This window comes from Numida meleagris, chromosome 4 (genome assembly GCF_002078875.1).
Source record: "Numida meleagris isolate 19003 breed g44 Domestic line chromosome 4, NumMel1.0, whole genome shotgun sequence".
Classification (NCBI taxonomy): Eukaryota; Metazoa; Chordata; class Aves; order Galliformes; family Numididae; genus Numida; species Numida meleagris.
Window position 1 is genome coordinate 85,647,258 of NC_034412.1, and position 19,599 is coordinate 85,666,856.

Consider the following 19,599-nt stretch of genomic DNA (forward strand, 5'->3'; position numbering starts at 1 on the left):
TCACAACTGCTGAGAAAGCAGTTAATATTTCACTGAATCTTGTCAGTCCAAGGCTCTCAGAATATTATTTTAAAAGTCAAATTAACTTTTTATTCCGCTCAGTCTGTCATCATTAAATCTGAGTCAGCAAAGTGCATGCACCTGACTAAACTATAAATATACTGTATACATCTAGTCACCCACACATTCTAAAACAAGAAAATTCTGGGGTTGCAACACTTTTTTATACTGTATACATTGTATGTTTGTGTATATATTTACTTATATATTCCCAGGGAATATTGTGTGGAAGCAGAATGATACCTGGCAGTGTGGTATCACTCTGAAACTCAGTCAGTAACACTGGAATTTTTTCCTGTCTATGAAACTTTGGAAGGTACAATAAAAACCATCCCTGATGTATGATTTTTTTTTAACATGATTAGTGGAGTGAATTGCTTTGCAATCTCTGAAGCGTACCACAGACCTCCACTTCCCCTTGCTAACATGTAGAGTGACTGCAGAGAGCTCTAACCAGCCAACTGGATGGCTAATGCCTGGGCTTTCATTCCTAATAAATATTTTGGGCATGTCCATCCTGGTCATCAACAAACATTCAGGGCAAAGCACTATGGCTTTATTTTTTAATTTTACTTTAATTTTGTAATATTAATAACATTGGGATTTCGTAGGAATTACTGGCCAGTTCTCATTGGCAATGCTTATCTATGCTTGGATGATTAGCTCTTTACAGCTAATTGGTCTTCAGGAATTACTTACAAGTTATTGTTTAAATACACTGTAAACAAGGAGTGTTGTTAGTGGGGAAATGCCACTTGGAGACAGGTCTAGTGCATTCATTTCCCTGTACTTTTCTTCTCACCTTTTTTTACAAAGTTTCGAGACTGACCAGGGAAGCTGCTGATGGGTTAGAGTAAGTAGCAGCTCTGTAACAGCTCTGTAAGCTCCTTAATGAACACTCCATGGCCTCCTGTGTAGTGCCAGGCAAGTACACTAGATGCTCTTTGATTAGGTTCATGCTAAGGAGGTGAGCCTTAAATCAGCTCATCAGACAAAAACTTCACTTTGTGCTATTTGGGATTCATATTAGAGCCATTACAAGCCTTTCATTTTATTATTTAGTCTGATGGTTTTTCTTTATGATTAAACCAGAATGCTCTGTTTAAAAAAAGAAGTTATTATTTGATGCAACCATTGTAATGGATGTTTAATTGACTATTTTATCATGATAGCCTTTTCATACTTGCCACTGGGCACTGCATTAAAATGGAAATGGCCTGAATTTCAGACACCTGGAAGACTTACAGTTCAACTTTAGAATTAAATGATGCCTATGAATACTCTGCAGACTTTCAGAAATCCTAATTAAAAGCATTTTATTCTACGTACAAAATGCTCTTAAAAAGCAAGAAAAAATAGTGAAGAGCAGGGTTCAGTGTTTTTAAAATTACATTGATATATCTTTTATTTCAAGTTTATGAATTGTAACAGTACTAATAATCTTCCACAAATAGGATATAGCGTTACCATCCAGTCCTCTACATCATTTACAAAGTAAATAATCTGACAATTACAGTGAGGAGTTGTATCTATGAATTGATTTGTCAGAAATTATTCTCTATTTCACAAAATTATTTGGGGCTACAAGTATAACTAAACACACAGAACAGTAATATGGGTATCACAGGAAGTCACTGCTTCCGAGATTGATGTAGGCCCACTAGGTTTGCTTTCATGTTCAATTTTTTCATAACTATTTTCCAGTATGGTTTTATTTTAAAGTGAAGTAACTATTTATTTTCTTCCTTGGAATCTCTCTTTTGGTACGGAAAGAGTCTACAATGATATGGTTAAGAAGATGCAGTGCAAAAACATCACATGACAGAGCTCTGGAGAGGGTTTTGTTTTATTATTTGAAAAAAAAAATGCGAACTGAAAATACATAGCAGGAACCACCATGAAATGCACTGGAATACATTTAATAGGGGAAAAAAATGAGCTCCTTTTAAGTTATTTTTTCAAGAAAGCAAAGCAGATAAACAGCGAAAGTATATTATAAAGAGAAGTGAGGGAATGGAAGTAGATTTTTAGCTTGGTGAGTTGCTGAAGGTAGATGTGTGTGTTTGTTCAAGGATACATTCCTGATTTTATCACACAGATGTCCTAGCTAGTTCTGAAGTTCTCTGTGTCTGTAGTTACTGAAGCCTGGTATGAAAGGTGCTTGGTCATGCTCTTCTGCCACACATGAAGAGTCATGCTCTGCCTAAGCCAAAAGATTGCATTGCTTCCGAGAATTTCATAAGACCCCAGTACTCTGGGTGACAGATTTTCCATCTGTCTGAGAAAAGTTGAACAGCCTGTGTTGTTCATGATAACTGCTGAGACTGTTGAGATCCCATTGAAACATCTGGCCTTAGACCTCTTCCTCACACCTCTAAGAGGGGCTGAGCAAGAAGGTGGTCACCTGAGCTTCATTAGCCTTCACTCTGACCATATGTGATAGTACTACTATCCCCCAGCCAAAAGAATCTGCAGAATCAGACCTAGAAGAATACATATTCTCCCCAACAGTCTTTGTTCATCAGAATTTGCTCAAGGAGAAAGATCTGTAACACTTGTTCTTATATGCATTCTTTCCCTTCTGTTCATCTGAATGTACCCTATCTGGCAGTATCCTTGCATTTAGGTAGATGCATGGGGTGACAGACATAGGCACTCCTCTCATCCTGACTCTAAAATTATGGTACAAGGAGATGGGTGCAGAGAGAAAAGTGTGGCCTTAGCTCCAGCCTGGCAAGCTCAAATTCATCTTTGTAAAGAACCTAAGAACCCACCCCCAGCAGTCTCCAGGTTGCAGGAAGACCATCCATGCTGAGGTCAAATTCAAGTTTTAAAAGACTACGCATAGTCTAAGTCAGTTATAATCCTAGAGAAAATCAGTGGAGAATTTTAACTTTTCTTCTAGTCTTCTGTCATTTTTATCCAGCTAGTTTGTGCTTGCTATTGTTTCTGCTGACATAGTTATTTCTTACAGGAAAAAAAAAAAAGGATATTCCATATTTTGCAATTATAGTTCTTCAGATTTTTGGCTAGTATTCAGTGCTTGGAGAATCTGCTGACTTTCTGAATTGAGTAAGAATCCCGAAGCAGGCAAACTATGGGAAACTTCTGTATGGGCTGGAGGCCTCCATTTTTACCTCCTGTTTCAAACTGGTATTCAACAGCCTTGCTGAATTGAGGAAAGTTCTTTTGGCTTCAGTGGAGTTGAGATTTCCCCCTGAGAATAAATCCGTAGGTAGGAAAACAGAAGTCAAACTACACCTTCTGGCAGCCCTCCTTTGTTTTGCAAAGCAGGTGCTTACTAGAGTTCCTATGAAGCTGACTAAATGCAGTAGATCAGTCCAGCTGGATTGCAAATACTGCTAATGCAGGGAAAAAGTGGTTATCTGCTTTAAAAAGCAGAAGCCCTACTGCCCATTTTCCAATCTTAAGATTGCTGTAATCAGCTTAAGGTAAGAAAGCAGAGCTTCAAAACACCGGGGCCAGTGAGCAAAAGAAAGCATTTTCTGCTGATCTGCTTAATGTGGAATCAGTTGATGCTGAAGCTTTTGGAGTACGCAAATAAAATGGAGGTGGATAACTCATACACTGAGTTAGCATAATATCCGCTCTGGTCTGGTAATAGGTTATATCAATAAAGTACTTTTGTTTCTACCTCACAGTAATCAGATAGTGATTCTTCACGTAATTAGAATGCTAAAGCTATAAAAGAAAGAAACAGTATTATATCTGTATAGCTCAGTAATGAAGTCCACAGAGGTTACTTTCTTTAGTGAAGTACTGTGCATCATCTAGACACTGTGGGAAAAATAATTCAAAATATGGCTAAATAAAGCAAACCTTCACTACAGGGTACCTGCGTTGATATTCAAAATATGACTTTGGTGCCTGATATGCAGTTTAGTAAGTATTTAGATGTATTGATCCACTAAAATAAAATGGGAAAGTCTATCTGCCCTCGGCACCTATCTCTATGAAAAACTACATATGTAACAAAGTTCTACATACACAAGAGCCTTATTAGAATGCAAACAAGATCTGAAGTATGTCTGAAGATATGAGGGGAAATGGTTTTAAACCAAAGGAGGGAAGATTTAGATTAGATGTCAGGGGGAAGTTTTTCACTGAGAGGATGGTGAGGTGCTGGAGCAGGTTGCCCAGAGAGAATGTGGATGCCCCATCCCTAGAGGTGTTTAAGGCCAGGCTGGATGGGGCCCTGGGCAACCTGATCTAGTTCTTGATCTGGTGGTTGGCAACGGGGGGGGTTGGAACTTGATGATCCTTGAAGTCCCTTCCAACGCAAGACATTCTATGATTCTATGAAGTTAAGCTATATTAGCCAGTGGTGAGATAGAGCTAACTCATCGTGACAGTGTTTAAGGCTTTCTTCACTCATACCATACTGGATAACAGCACAATGTTACATATACCTGAGATTCACTCTTTAGCTATTCCCTGGCCACGTATATTCTGGTAAAAAAAAAAAAAAAAAGTTAAGTGCCTGCCTTTCTCCTACCACATCTATTTAGAGATGATCCTGCAGTTAGAAAACATAAAACCACTTTCGTTCATTCATTTTACTCTTCAAACTAGAGTTTTGTCACAATAAATTCATGCATACCCAAATTTTCTGTTCGCTTTGGTTCTTCGAGATTCTGAACTCAACCCAAGCTGTCGTTAGGATGCAATGTGTAATGGTGCAAGGACTGCAAAAGCTCCTCTAGAAAGAATGTCCTTTAATTAAAGGTACTTCTCTAGGTGGTAAATCCCAAACTACCATTCAGAGCTAAGTGTGACCAGACTAAATTATTCCTTGCAGTATGCACATTAGAAAGCGATGAGATGGTAATGAGGTGGTAATGTGGTGCATTAGACTCAGTATCATGGCCGGAAGAGGCTCAAGTGGTAATTGCAACGTAGCATGATGTTATGGTTGGTGATGGTGTTGTTTAGAGAATCTCCAGGGAAAGTGTTGTTTTCACAAAGTGTACTGAGATTCTGCTGTGAAGTAATTAGAAAAGCATGACTGATATTTCATTTCATATCCCCTCTTCTTTAGATGTAGTGGTCTGAGAATAACTACAGCAACGTTATTTAATATGTCTTGCTGAAATTAGCTAATTGGTCCTTGCTTTGAAAAGAGCAGGGTACTCCTCAACTCCTTCTCCTTGAAAGTTAGCCTAATAGAATTCATTAATTTATTGACACAGCATTTATTTCCAATTGTGACAGAGTTTCTCATAGCATAAAATCAGTGTCAGGAATTGTATTTAATTACCATTTTCCAATGTTAATCAGAGGAGCTTAATAAGCGTTTAATTCTATTCAAATGTAGAACTGAGTCTGGGGTTGAGATCTACCTTGGTCAATACTTCCATTAATCACAAAGAATGACCTAACTTACAAATATTTGTCCCAGAAATATATGCGTTATCCTAAATATTCCAGGTCACACTTCAGTTTAGAAATTCCCTTACCATGACTAACTTATTTTTGTTCACAAAAATGGACCAAGTAGAAATCAACATATGAAACTGAAAAACCCTGGCTGGGGAAGAGTCCCCAGAAGTATATAGTGCGGATGATAAAGTATGGGATTTTATCTGAGAGTTGGGCATAAAGATAATCTGGAATTGACCTCTGAGCCATCTTGATTACTCTCCTGCCCCTAGCTCTGCTCAGCACTAGTTGGAACATGGCAAGAATAATGGCATAGCCCACAGCTTAGGATTTCCTGCCTGGTTGGCAGGAGACCTTAATTTCCTAGAGTGGCATATGATAATATTGCGTTGGAGAGGAAATCAACTAGAGACACACCATCACTGCCCTCTACTCTCAGCAAAGCAAACAAATGCACGGAAAACAGCACACTGCTGGTTATACACAACACTCGTTGCCAGCAAACCAAGGCACTGAAACTGCATCCTGAAAATGCTGTGTTTGCAAGCGTATTTAATTCCAATTTATTGCATCCTTATTCACTTTTAAAATTCATGCATGAATTATACATAGAATCATCCTAATATAATTCTTTTTGTTTGATTTTCTTTATAATTTTAGCTCCAGAAGTGTTCCAGGCTTTTATGGATGGAGGCCCAGGATATTCATACCCTGTTGACTGGTGGTCTCTAGGAATTACAGCATATGAATTGCTGAGGGGTTGGGTAAGAATAATACATTTTGTTGCTATTTAATATATTGCCTGACAGAAGTCCAAATATTTGCAGTGCCCCTGAACATACCCTTAATGATAATTACCTCAGGCTTTGTTATGTCTTTGATTCTCTTGTATAATGCCTTAAATAAGCTTATATAATACCCTTAGATTACTGGCCCAACTACAGAAAATGTTTATTTGCCAGTTCACTCATTAGATATCCAATCAATTCCGTGAATAAACATAATGAAAAATCTTCCTGAGCATGGTCAAATATCAAAGAAGATGATGGAAAATTCTCTTCTGTTTTGGTTCAAAGAGTTGAAGTTTATTGTTTAAGAACTTACTATTCACTATGAGAAACAGTAATTCACATGTAATTTCAGGATAATGGCAGGTAGTTAACATAGCAGTTTGGTGGCTTCTTTTTAAGTCTTAATTTCTACTTTGGAAAGAGTATTTCATTGCATGGCATTACATTGCATGTTGTCTTTAAGGGAGGAGTATTTACTATTGTATGGCACTAGCACAGTACTGTTACCTGTTCTGCGAAGCACTTTGAAAAGTAAGACGATCTTTGCCAAACTATTTCACATGGGATAGCAAAAGTCAAGGTTCTGATACAGAGATCTCTCTCCCATGCCACATGTCGGTACATGCTCTCAAAGCACTGGTGTTTTAAGAATATATACTCTTTAAAAAAAAGTCTTCACAGTTTTTCTCTGTGATGATTCTCAAAAATTACTGACATTATTCTCAGGATGGAAAATTTTTATCTGAACAGTGAAGATCTGGCAGTGATAAGAAAAATACATTCTGAATCCCAGCCACAAAGGGAAGTGCTAGATGTACATAAAATAAAATGACAAAATGTTCATCTGCTTTTATATCAATCTTTTCACCACCAAGTGTCTCCAAGAAAGGATCACAATCAGTGATTGTGTAAGGACAGGTGAAACTCCCATGGCTAATCAGAAAAGTTAACTCGGTCGATTTAATAAATGAAAAATGATATGGATGGGTAACTATTTGCCAAGATCAGTACAGTTGTCTCTGAATAAGTGTGTCTGGCTAGAGACAAGACAAAGCTGAGACTGAATCAAAATGCTTTTTTCTAAATGCAGACATTGCCATCTGTCCATGCTCCAGTCAACCAAGCCAGCTGCTTGCTTTCTCCCAAAGAGCAGCCCTTGCCCACGGAACAAGGCAGGGGGTGGCTTGGAGCCCACACCTTTGCATATAACTGGAAAAGGTGCATTTTTTTCCCAAACTGTATTTCTAAGTGTATTTAGTCTTGTTAAGGCCTAGACTGACAGGAGTAGAGACAAGGGAAGTATTGGTAGTCTGAGGTATGGTGCTTCACTCGAGGCGTGTCTGCAAATCTCCATCTGTTGCAGCAGCTCTGTGCAGATGGCTGCAAAATGGCAGCTCATGCATACAGGGCTGCATGGTAAAGCAGTGGGTAAGCAGCTCCCTTCTCCTCCGTGCAGCCCACCGCCTCAGAGGTGAATGAAGAAAATGCAACACTTCTCATGCTTTGTGTTCCACCACCAGGCATCCAGAACAACACATTGCTGGTAGTAGTGCTGGATTTTCCATCAACAGGAGTAACGCATTTGCACATTGCTGCTCTGGTTGCATTTGGCTCCAGATCTCATATCATGTATCACACACTCATTACCTACTAGGCAAAGCTTAATTCACAAGCAATTCACACTTTATCCCAGTTTTAAAATATACCTCAACACAGAGCAATATTCTAACAATTTCCGTCAGAAATACACACCTTTAAAAATGCTTTTTTAATAAATAAGAAGAAAGTAAATTTATGGATAGTACTTTAATTTCCAATGGCCGCATTTAATAAAAGATAAATCATAGCAATCTTCAAGAACAAAGCACTGTGAAGCCTAGGCACTGCAGGTCCATATAATACATACATCCACACAATGAGTTAATTTTAGATTTCAAAAAGAAGAATGAAAAAGGATTGAGTTTTGGAAAGTCTGAATTCTTACTGTGACTCTCATGCAGATTTTTGTATGTTTAATGTCTCTTTCTGCTGCTCAGTAAAGTCAGGATAACAAAGCTTCCGTTAGTCAGTAATATTGCATTTGGTTACTTCAGATCACAAGTTTTTCTAGTACTACAAGCTAAAAAAAATTAAATTAGTAAATCCTGTTATCATATTAAATGCCACAGGAACAAAATTATTGACAAACTAGTTTGAATGGATACTTAGCATGAGAGAAAAATTACAGAAGAAATGCATCTATGTGTAATTATATTCATTATCATCAAAGAAAAGAACACATGCAAAGAATGATTAGCTTAAAATCGTTACAAGATATTTTGACATTTCAGTATTTCCAGTACAAACAATACTAAGCTCAGGGAAACATGAATTGTGTACATTTTTTATCCATTCTTTCTGAATTGATAATGATTTAACTTAATTCCAGCGGCCATATGAAATTCATTCAGCCACCCCTATTGATGAGATACTCAACATGTTCAAGATAGAAAGAGTTCACTACTCGTCTACATGGTGCAAGGGCATGATAGCATTACTAAAAAAGGTAAGAAAGCACCAACATCTTCCATCTTCTCTTTTCTCTTTTCGCAGAAGCCCCTCCAATAATGCACCATATCAGGACACACATTAGATAGCCAAAATTTCAAGTCTAAAGAAGTAGTGCTTATTCCTAGTGTTTTCCAAATGTTGTTGTTGCTCTATTTTCTCTTGAGGTACTGGATTATTCTTATCCCTAAACTGGCATTTTGAATGGCCTGAAAGAAACAGAAACCTAATATTTTTGTTTATTTTAAAACTGATTCACTAATGATAGCAAGGCTTTAAGAAAAAGTAATTCCCAATATGTTCCCTGAATTTCTGCTGCTGTTTCCAGACAGGGAGCTTAGAAATGAAAAAGACTGTATTTCTTGCTGTCCCATGTTGCTAGAATTGCAATAATAGAAGTCAAGCCACTTTGCTGGAAATATCACTAAGCTAAAACATGAATTTTTCTCAATATGTGATGACCCTGCAAGGTGCGTTCTTCTTAAAACCCCAGTCTATTTTAATTTTTGTCTGCATAGTAAGGTTCACCTGTCTCTTTTAGGTATTTCAAATCATCAGTACTGATGATTTTATGAATGTATGAATAGAGAAACAGAAGAACCTTTCCTTCTGCAGCAATGAACGATCTATTTTTGATAGATGGAGCAATGAGGTGGTCAATTTTAATTGCTGCCAGGATACTCAGTGTAACTATCTTTCAATAAATTAAAGATGAAATACAAATTGTTGGGTGACAATGAACTGTGATGTTTCATGTCACTTGGACTCTTGTCTATTTGTAAACAGACTTTTGTTACTATATACAGCTCATGTTTGCTGCAGCCATCTGGTAACAATTAAATCATATATATCCTATGAGTTATTACTTCCATTTTTTTGGATTGTATCTTCTAGAAGTTGTTAGAGAATTCCCTAGCCATACTCTCACCCTATATTGTGTACCATTACAACTAATGTCTGATACATTTACTCCTTCATATGACATCTAGTCCCTTAGAAAATGTCTTGTGCTTGATCACAGCTCCTCACCAAGGATCCAGAGTGCCGTCTTTCAAGTCTTGCAGACATCCAAAGCTCTCCATACTTAGCTGATGTCAACTGGGATGCTGTTCTGGAGAAAGCTGTGACCCCAGGCTTTGTTCCTAATGTAAGTCGATGTGCTAGATGAACACTGTTTGCAAATTCCAACTTTTTAGCTTGTTTACACTTGAGCATTTATTAAAGAGCATTTATTGCTCTTCGGTGATTTACCTCCCACAGAAGCTTTGGTTTGGATTCTGCATTTATTTTCTCAGTTAGAGCTAAGAAAATTTGGGCCACTTCATTAGACCATGGCAAAAAAACTAATGAACCTTTGTTCACTTTTAGTTCATTTTCAAATGAAAAAAAACACTTTCCTGCCTGCTTTTCAGCAGTTAGAGCAAATGATTGTCGGTGTCAACTGTGAGCCAAAGAATACTGAGAAGATTGTTGCTGTTCTGAAAGTTAGGCATCTGACATAGCGTTTATAAGGCTTCTAATATCACAGTATGCCAATGCTTTTTCACTCAGAAAAGCAGTTCCAAGAGGCTGACCTATTTCCTTTTTGACAGTTTCCTTTATTAAAGCATTCAGATTTTGTGAGGGAATTTGGTGGGAATTGTTTTTCTGTTATTCCATTTTGTTGTTATTTTATTTTGGTTTTGTAATTTGTAAGTTGAATGGATTTGAGGATCATGATGAAAAAGCAGTGACTTTAGTGTTAACATTTCTTGACTTTGTTCAGTTATAGAAGCTATATTACACCATAATTCTTCTCCAAATAATACATATGTAGCTTACTAAGGATTTTTTTTTTTTAATGAAACTCTGCTCCTGAAAACTGGATACAAACCAGCTTTGGTCTGGAAGCGTACAGCCAAGAAATGTGTGTCACTCTACTAGCCCTAACTGCTGAGCAGGGAGGTATGGTAGCTTGGCTGTAGTTATACGAACTAATAATGGGACTACAGCTTTTCCTCATCCAGCTGGATTTTGTCCAGCCATCCCAGAGTCTGGGCATAACAAATATGGGGTGGTCTCCATCTGGCCACAGGTAAGTATCTTCAACTCCTTACTTCACAATTCTTATGTGGATGTTTGGTTCTTTTCACTTGGATTCAGATATTTTTGAGGGTACCTGAGAGAGTGTAGGTAACTTTCCTGAGGACAGTGAAAATGAAGTAATTTTAGACATAATTTCAAAAGGAATCATGAAAACTATAGGTTGGGTACTGCTCTCTTGGCCAAGTGGCTTTCCTCAGTGACTGATGGTGACAATGGTGAACATAATGGGGACTGTGTAACAATGCAATACTTTTAACAGTTACCTTTAAATATATGTCCAAAGACATATTCTTGTCATGTTGGGAGTCACCATAGTTGCATTTTGGAGGGAGTCTAACTTTAGGAGACATTATAGAAGTAAGAGTTGAGAAAGTTATTTTGCTCAGAAAAAGTGTTGAAGTGTTAAAGACAAGTGGAAAAGGATTCAAATCCTAAGATTTCTTCAATTCCTCGCTTTCGTTTCCCACATTTTAAAACTGAAGAATTGCAAGAAGAAAAACCATAGTACCAGTAAAAACAAATAGCCAGAATAGTTCAGAAATGTGAAGACTGAGTTGCAAGACTCTGGTCGTTGCTTTGAAAATAATATTCTACCTTTAAAAGTAGCAAAACAGTGTTTTTTACCTAGAAGTCAGAAGTCAGTGGATGCCATCATTTGGGCAGAGTATTATCATTTTAACAGCTTGGTGTTTCATTCAGGATCTTGGCTTGCCTTCCCAATGTACATGGGAGGCATGCAATAACAAAGTTTCATGTTTTTTTTTCTCCTCTGTAGTCTGATCCACAGATATAATTTTCACTTAACTACTAGTAGTGTTTATGTATAATTTACCTAATTTCTTCATATTCAGCTTAGTCATAAACAACGTATAGCTTTAATATTGTTAAGTATTTAATAAGAAGCAAGAAATTATTTAAATGTAATTGTCTTTCATTTATTAAACTTAATGTTATTATCTCTGACCAGATAAACTGAAAAAACCAATGATATTTCAAAGAGTAACTTTGAATCCTTTTGTACCAGAAAGGAAGACTGAACTGTGATCCAACATTTGAACTTGAAGAAATGATCTTGGAGTCCAAGCCCCTCCACAAAAAGAAAAAGCGACTTGCCAAAAACAAATCCAAGGAAGGAACTAAGGAAAGCTGCCCCCTGGTAAGTTGGAGACCATAATTTCACACAGTGGCATGTAACATATATTCTCTAATGAACGTAGTAGCTGAAGTTTGGTTTTACCATCTGTGAAAGTAGACTTGGTCTCTATGTTTCTGTGTGTTTACATATAACTGCAAAATCCATCTCCAAAGTTGAAAAGCAACAATTTATCTCAGAGAAATAGTAACAGTATGTTGTAGCTATAATCATTTTTAAGATTATCACAGATGCCAATTTAAAGTATAAAAAACTGTTGCCCATTGCAAATATGCTTCCCACACATGGCCAGATATTTAGAAGGAGTATTTATTTACCACTAGTACTCAAAATGAAAAGTACACAGTGAAGAGTTTATTATTTATAAATGTTTAAAAGCTGTCTCTCATGGCCTTGACTAATGTGTTCCACATAGAAAGACATACAGAATATACAGTCTAAACATTTGAGGAGATAAAGAAGTAACCATTTTCCTGATTTGAATTTTCATTTCAGTGAGGTCTTTTAAATGAGTTCTGTTGCTGCTCCTAACAATTTTGAATGCTTACAAAAACAGTTCTTCTTAGAGTCACCAGACTTAAAAATCCCCAGGAATTCTTTGTGGGGAACGCCTCCCAAAAGAGAGCAAAATGATTGTGCTTTCAGGGCCCACTTATGAAGAATCTTCAAAATACCTTTTGGTAGTATTCATTCATAAGCTGTTTTGTTTGGTATCGTTTCTGCTGTTGTGATCTTGTCTATGATTTTCTGTCATTTTTAATCAACCTATTCGTGCTGTTTTTTAAAGAACGTACACCTGCAGCAGTGCTTGGAAACCGTTAGGAAAGAATTCATCATATTCAACAGAGAGAAGTAAGTGCATTTCTTAATGCCTCTTTAGCATTCACTACTGAAATTAATTTGAGAATGATTTTTTTTCCCAGTCTAAAGAAAAGTGATTAATGATCACAGCAGCAGAGCTAAAAGGCTCAGTTTCCACTCATTTCATCCTCTTAGTCTCCAGTGTGACAGTTTTGTAGTTCTATCTCTGAAAGGAAGGAGAAGTGCCTATGGTGAAAGGAGGTTAGACAGGTAAGGTCAGTGTTCCTAACTCTTCTCGAGAGAAGCCATTAAGAATTTAGGAAAAGGTATACAGTGCAAGGGGTCATTTTTTCACAACTCAGACAAAACCAAAGGAAGTGATACCCCATTAAATTTTAATGATATGAGTGGCAGGGTTCTGAATTGGAAACCCTATTCATACTTCACCACCATAAAATAGGTTGTTTAATCAGAGCAGGCTTTTTCAGTAGAACTAGATATTTAAGGTATATCATAAGCAGAGAAAGTGCTTCACATTTACTCAGCAGATAGAATCAGTAGAAATGCAAGTCTGAATATCAAGGATATCAATGATGTTCCTGGCCCTTTTAATACACTACATTTCAGATAGCTTACTGTGTTTGAGTATGAACCACTGTGGACTGTTTGTATTATGAATAAAACTCATAACAGGAGAGTTGTTTTTGTCTTTGGTCAATTTTTAAATTTCATTCAAGTATGTTCAGTGGTTTCATTTGACCTGATCAGGTATTTACCTGGATTTCCAAAGTCACATGACTAATATGATTCTTAGGAACAGCTGCAGATGTTGAAAGACACGAGCTGTTCCTTCAAAGATAATATCCAGTAAATGATCATATCATTATTACAGGTGTTAATCCCAAGCACAGCTTTAAATTAGTTTCAAATTAACACAGCCAGATGCTTTGATATTCCTCCACAGTCTCCTACACTGAGCAGAACCAATTACATAGTTTAACTGTTTGAAAATATCCTAAGCAATTATAATTAAAAACATGTAACCCCTCTTTCAAGGGAAAAAATGAGAATCCCTAAACTTGAAGTATTCTAGGAAAAAATACAGGTTGAGCAATATAGAGTCATGGAGTAATGTCCTGATAGAGTGCAGAATTAACCATTCCAGTTCTACGTCTTGCAATTCATTACTTGTAAAATATTTGCTAGGAAAAGCAGACTCTGTTTTTACAGAATATCTCGCTGATACTCTATGGCTGTGTCTCTTTTTCAATATATATCTTTAATCTTACAACTGATGTTGCAAATCTTGAAATAGGTGTCAATGGTTTACGGGCGTTCGGCCTGGTTCCGTGACGAAGGGGATGGGGGACCCACGGGCCCACATCCCGGGAAAAGGGAAAAGGGGAAAAGGGTAAGGAGATGGCCCTGAGAGCAAAGAACAGTGGCAACAATCTGAGGAGAAACAAACTAATTTACTAAATAAGATATCGGAATGCAAAACAACACACTATAATACAATATAATTACAATTTAAGCTGATAAATCCAATACAGAGAGAGAGAATGTCCCAAAATCAAGGTAGGCCTTACTCTACTACTGACGATAAGATGGCTGGAGAGAGAGGTGCTGCCAAGACGAGAGATGGCAGAAAAAGTGAATGAGGTCTCATGATCTGCAAGTTTTTATACTGCGAGCTTTTATCTTTTCCCTCCAGCTGGAAAATGGCAACAGAGGAGCAAAGTACCGTGGGGACTGTAGTAGTCCTTCTCTTCTGAGAACCAGGTATATCCACTACATGATGTTATGTGGAATACCAATAACCGAAAATCACAAAACCATGACAATAGGTCATATTTATTTTCATTCAGAGAAGCTCAGGAGACAAGCAGGACCTTGTAGAGTGCAATTAAAGGGGGATAAATATAACTTTTGGGTTAAAGATAAGGCTCACTACACTAAAAATTCAGAAAAAAAATTCAAGAGACTGACTGAAGTAACTAAGCAGTGCAAGTGGGCATGGTGGTAATGGATCAGTGGTTGGACTAGATGTTTTCCAGCCTTAATGATTCTATGATTCTAAGGTTCTGAGTTAATGCTGACAAGTATAGAAAGTGAAAGTCAATGTTAGCAAATACAGAGTGTACAAATTTTTATTTTCCTATTGCATTCTAAAGTTCAGTATATAGTCATGGGTATTCATTGAATGATTTAAAGAAGATGAGAAGCTGAGGAAGGCAAAGTACATACCTTTAGGGCATGCTTACACACTGTCCCTGCACAATAACATAAATAAAATAACATAAGAAAAACAGCCTTTTGCAAGCCAAGTTTGAAAGTGGGTGGAGCAAATGTTTTTTATTCTTGTAAGAGTGGCAGTGAAGTCTCTTTCTTAGCTTCAAATTCATAAACTAAGTGGACTATGATCTAAAATGTCCTGGATATTGGTTGGAGATTATGATCTTAAATTGATTTCAGGGACTTGTTTGGCTCTTTCTGCTGACAAATGGAATCTTTCTGTTTTAAAATTTATTTCTACAGATAGATGCTTTATTATACCTAGAAATGCAGCACCAAATATTTTGCAGTATCTGAAGACATCTTGCAAGCAAGTTTTCAAGAAGCTGATCTCATTTAGAAGCTGTAGACTATATTTTCTTCAGGGAATAAATAAAAAAAGATCTGTATGATAAAGCCATGATGTTTCATCCTAGCTTCATTAAAAAGCTGAGCATGGATTATCTTGCTATTTTAGTGCTGTAATCACTAAACAAATCTTCATGTACATCTACATCTGTTTATGAATGATCAAAACCTGAAAGAGCACAAAATGAAGAAGCAGCAGCAATATTTTCTTGTAGAGGAATCTCATTTCTTACCCTTTTTGGTTCCTGAGTCTCTTCCTCTTCCTGAAAGATGCCTTTAAGATTAAAGAGGTGAGCAAATAAAGAACAACAGAGAAAATACAGGAAATATCTGCATCTCAGGCAGAATAATTCTTCAGCTGAATGCTTCACAAACTTGTCATCAAAATTAACAGACTAGTAATGAAATTAAAATCATATAGCCAAATATTACTAAACAGAACATGCATTGTATATATATACAATGTATATGAAAATGGATTCAAATTCAGAATATTTACTTTAATTAAAGATTTGTTGGATTGTTACAAAACCTTACTACTGATTTTAAAGTCGGAATTTTTTCACTTTAATGCTAATATCCTGTAGTATCATTGCTGTGATGTTCAGCTGTCTAGTCTCCATTGATTGAACAGGTTTGACTCTTTCCTAAGCCACTGGGACCCCATTTGTCTTAGTAGTCATTCAAAACAACTACACAAAATGTTTATGCCACTAATTGAAACAACTGGATGTCTGCTGTGCACAACCCCCCTCTTTTCTTGCTATACTACTTAATGTTTGGCCATACCTAGTGCTTTCCTAATAGACTTTGAGTGGCTCTAGTTGTACAGAGGGCAATCCACTTCCAGAATAAAGAGTAAAAGCTGAGTGACCATACTTTAGATATATTAAGATGCTTAAAATCCTATTTTCTGATCTTGTCCATGTCATATGCAAAAAACTTAATATTTTCTGCAACAAATTAATGTTCACTTTTTTTTATAGTTCCTTTCCTTTCAGATTCAAATTCAGAGTCCCCAAATGCTCCCTTTCATTGCAGTTTGATTACAATTGAATATTCATAATGATTTGCAGTATATCTCATTGAATGTACTTTTCTTAACAGGTATTTTATGTCATTTAGTTTCTTTGGAGATATTTATAATATAATCGCCATAATATCTGAAAGTTTTTTGGCTGAGGCTATGGCACAATGTTTCTTCTCTTCCCACTTCTAACCTTGATTCAACCTAAGTCTCTCTATCTGAGCACTTCAAGTGTTTGTGCTGCTCTTCACTGATCTCTTTCTCATCTCTTTCTTAAAGGATGTATCTGCTTTTGGAGATTGCTCCTGGAATTTCACAGAATTGAAAACATACCTTTCTCAGAATGAGTGAACCTAGCTTGTTTTTTTTGGTTTGGTTTGGTTTGGGGTTTTTTTTTTTTTGGTGCTAATAAGCACTGTGCAGTCACACAGACTCTTTCACTTCTTCGTTTACCACTCGTTATTTCTGGCTTAGTATTACCACTCCAAATGTTCCTGCTTTCTTGGGAAACCAAGCTGCCGAAAGATTTAAGCACTAGCAAGCCTAAGCTGGTCATTTTTCTGCAGGCATACTTTCAAATTCAGTTTTGAGGAAAAAGAGGTCATACAAAAACTTTAAATAATGTGTTCCCTTCACAGTTTCATGGAAGGAAAAAAAAAAACCATGAATGAATATTTCAAACCTCATTTTCAAAGCCTTCCAGAAAAAAAATGGCTGAAGTTTTCCCAAGGAAGTAGACACATGATTGCAGTTGCTACACTTCACCAAATAATGATCCGTCTTCAGGAATAAGCATTTGTGTGGCAAGGGATGCCTATATCAGAGCATTCTCACTATCAAAGCAATGGAGAGGACCAGAGGTTCTGGATAATAAGTGTAGAGCCTCAGCAATGGAGACAACCACAAATAAACCTCATGAAAACAAGTCGAAAGTACCATCTTCATTTATATACATCTGAATTTGGAAATGTACTTAGATTTTATGATTCCAAGCAAAATATAATACATTCTTTCCTAAGTTGCATTGAAAAAATCATATATATGATAAATGCTGGCCTCGCAACACATCACAATTATTCAGTGACTGTAAGGGACTAGCTTCATGATTTCTCTTTGTCCGTCTTCATGTCCATAAATGTCCATGAAACTTGAGACCCTCGATATGCTCATTGGTTTAGGAATCTGGAAAAGTCAGCAGAGGAGGATATGCCATCACAGATGTTTATCTCCATTTGCCTTGTTTTTTGACATCCACTCTCATCTGAAATGAGTTACTCTGCATTAGACAGCATGTTAGTGTGTGCATTTATCTTATCTTACTGCTTATAAAGTGTCCATCTTCCTATATAGTCTGCATAAGAAAACAAGTTTTGCACAGTAAAATTTACATATGTCTGTATATATATCCGTTTTAGAAATAGGGAAAGTAAAGCAAATTTAGGACAGTAAGAGACTTAGGTAAGACTCAATTTTTCTCCTGTTTTTTGAGGATATGTCAGGCACCCGGTTCCTGGGAGGAGCTCTGGGTTGTGAAATCTACCTGGAGATCATTTTCCTGTCTTTTGTCTGTTGTGGGTGCACCTCAGTGACTAACCCAGACAGCTCTGTGTTCAATTCAGTGACTTCCACAGATCCCCATGTTAGGCAACAAGCTTTCCCAGGGATTGTGTAGGGAGGCTTGATGATTGATTAACTGAAGGCTGAAATGATGCTATGTGATCAGAAGTGAGCTACCAGTAAGGTCTCTTTTAGGAAAGGGCATTTCTTCTTCAGGGAATAAAAGGGCTGTACAAGAACTAGACTTTGTGATTCTAAGTTTTGGACTTTGGCAGAGAAATCTCTATGAAGAAAAAGTGGAGAGAGATGAGAGAGCAGGGAGGTCAGTGGTGCTCCCTGGAAACTCATAGGCTGATTCCTGGAAACCTGTTTGTGCAAGAACAGGAGAAAGGTACAGCTGAATTAGCCATCTCCAGGGCACTTATTCCAATCAGAGAGTTTTTACTGAGCCAGACTAGCTTCCCACCTTATAAAGTGTCATTAATCGTTAAATTATTGACTGTACGGCTGTCATGGACCTGCAGTTTTGGTTAGAGATGCCACATTAAGGAAATTTTGCTCCTGGTCAACTAAGTTGTCATAGCTATGATTTTCCTCCCTCATCTCTGATCCAAGATCCTCTCCTCAGCAGTAGGGACAGGGATGTCTTCCTCCATGTATATCTCATTTGGACATGACCCAAAGGATAAGCCTACCTTGAAACTTCTACCAGAAGTATAAAGAAAGAGAATATGTCATTGCAACTACTGTGACATAGCTTTACAGAAGGGTTACACTGTATCATTCAAGAAATGCACTGGAAGCAGGCTAGGAAATACATCTTGTATTTGACAAATAACTTTGGCTCTCGCTACTGAGAATATATCCTTAGTCATGGGCATATGTTTGCAGTTTGTAAACTGGATTCTAGCAACTTTTCTCCTTTTGTTCCCACAAAACCTAATCACTAATATTTATTGGGAAAATTAGAGCTGCTTTTTTGCTTCTTGTGCATGTGGATCCACAAACATATATCTAAGATAGAAAAACATTTCACATTTTACAGTGTGGCTGAGCAAAACACATACTGTTTAAGATGGATCTGGTCTTGGACGGCTAATAACCCATTTGTAAGGGATGCCTATGTTTTTAGTCTAAGCAAGACTTCAATGTTAGTCCTTATCAATTGTTTTACTTTCATTTTCTTAAATGGCTGTACATTGCTTGCTGTTTTCACTCATTTACTTCATTTCTTCTTTTGTTTTGCTTTATGAATTCCCAGGATAAACCTAAGATCTCAAGACATTTTAGATGAACATGCTACAGCATCCAGTATAATTTGTCACTTGACTTCCACACATCAGTATTTCATGTCACTCACTTTGTATGTGCACCTGAACCCATTATGCTTGATTATAAATTGCTGGTTGATAAAAAATTATATTCACAGGCATTTACTGAGAGTAATTACTCTATGAGAACCATCAACCTGAATCAATTACCCATAGTATAGACGTATTTCCCCAAGGATTTTCGGAAAATGCGGAAGTAAATGT

General features: G+C 37.0%; 1 protein-coding gene across 1 annotated transcript in view; it reads left to right on the forward strand.

Annotated features, from left to right (window-relative positions):
- The window catches only part of STK32B (serine/threonine kinase 32B), a 128,304-nt gene that overhangs the window by 99,884 nt on the left and 8,821 nt on the right, over positions 1–19,599 (forward strand). Inside the window, exons 7-11 of the mRNA XM_021395514.1 lie at positions 6,121–6,224; positions 8,680–8,796; positions 9,820–9,945; positions 11,908–12,039; positions 12,824–12,888. Of these exons, the coding sequence (XP_021251189.1) occupies positions 6,121–6,224; positions 8,680–8,796; positions 9,820–9,945; positions 11,908–12,039; positions 12,824–12,888 (544 nt within the window). The remainder of the gene's footprint in view (positions 1–6,120; positions 6,225–8,679; positions 8,797–9,819; positions 9,946–11,907; positions 12,040–12,823; positions 12,889–19,599) is intronic.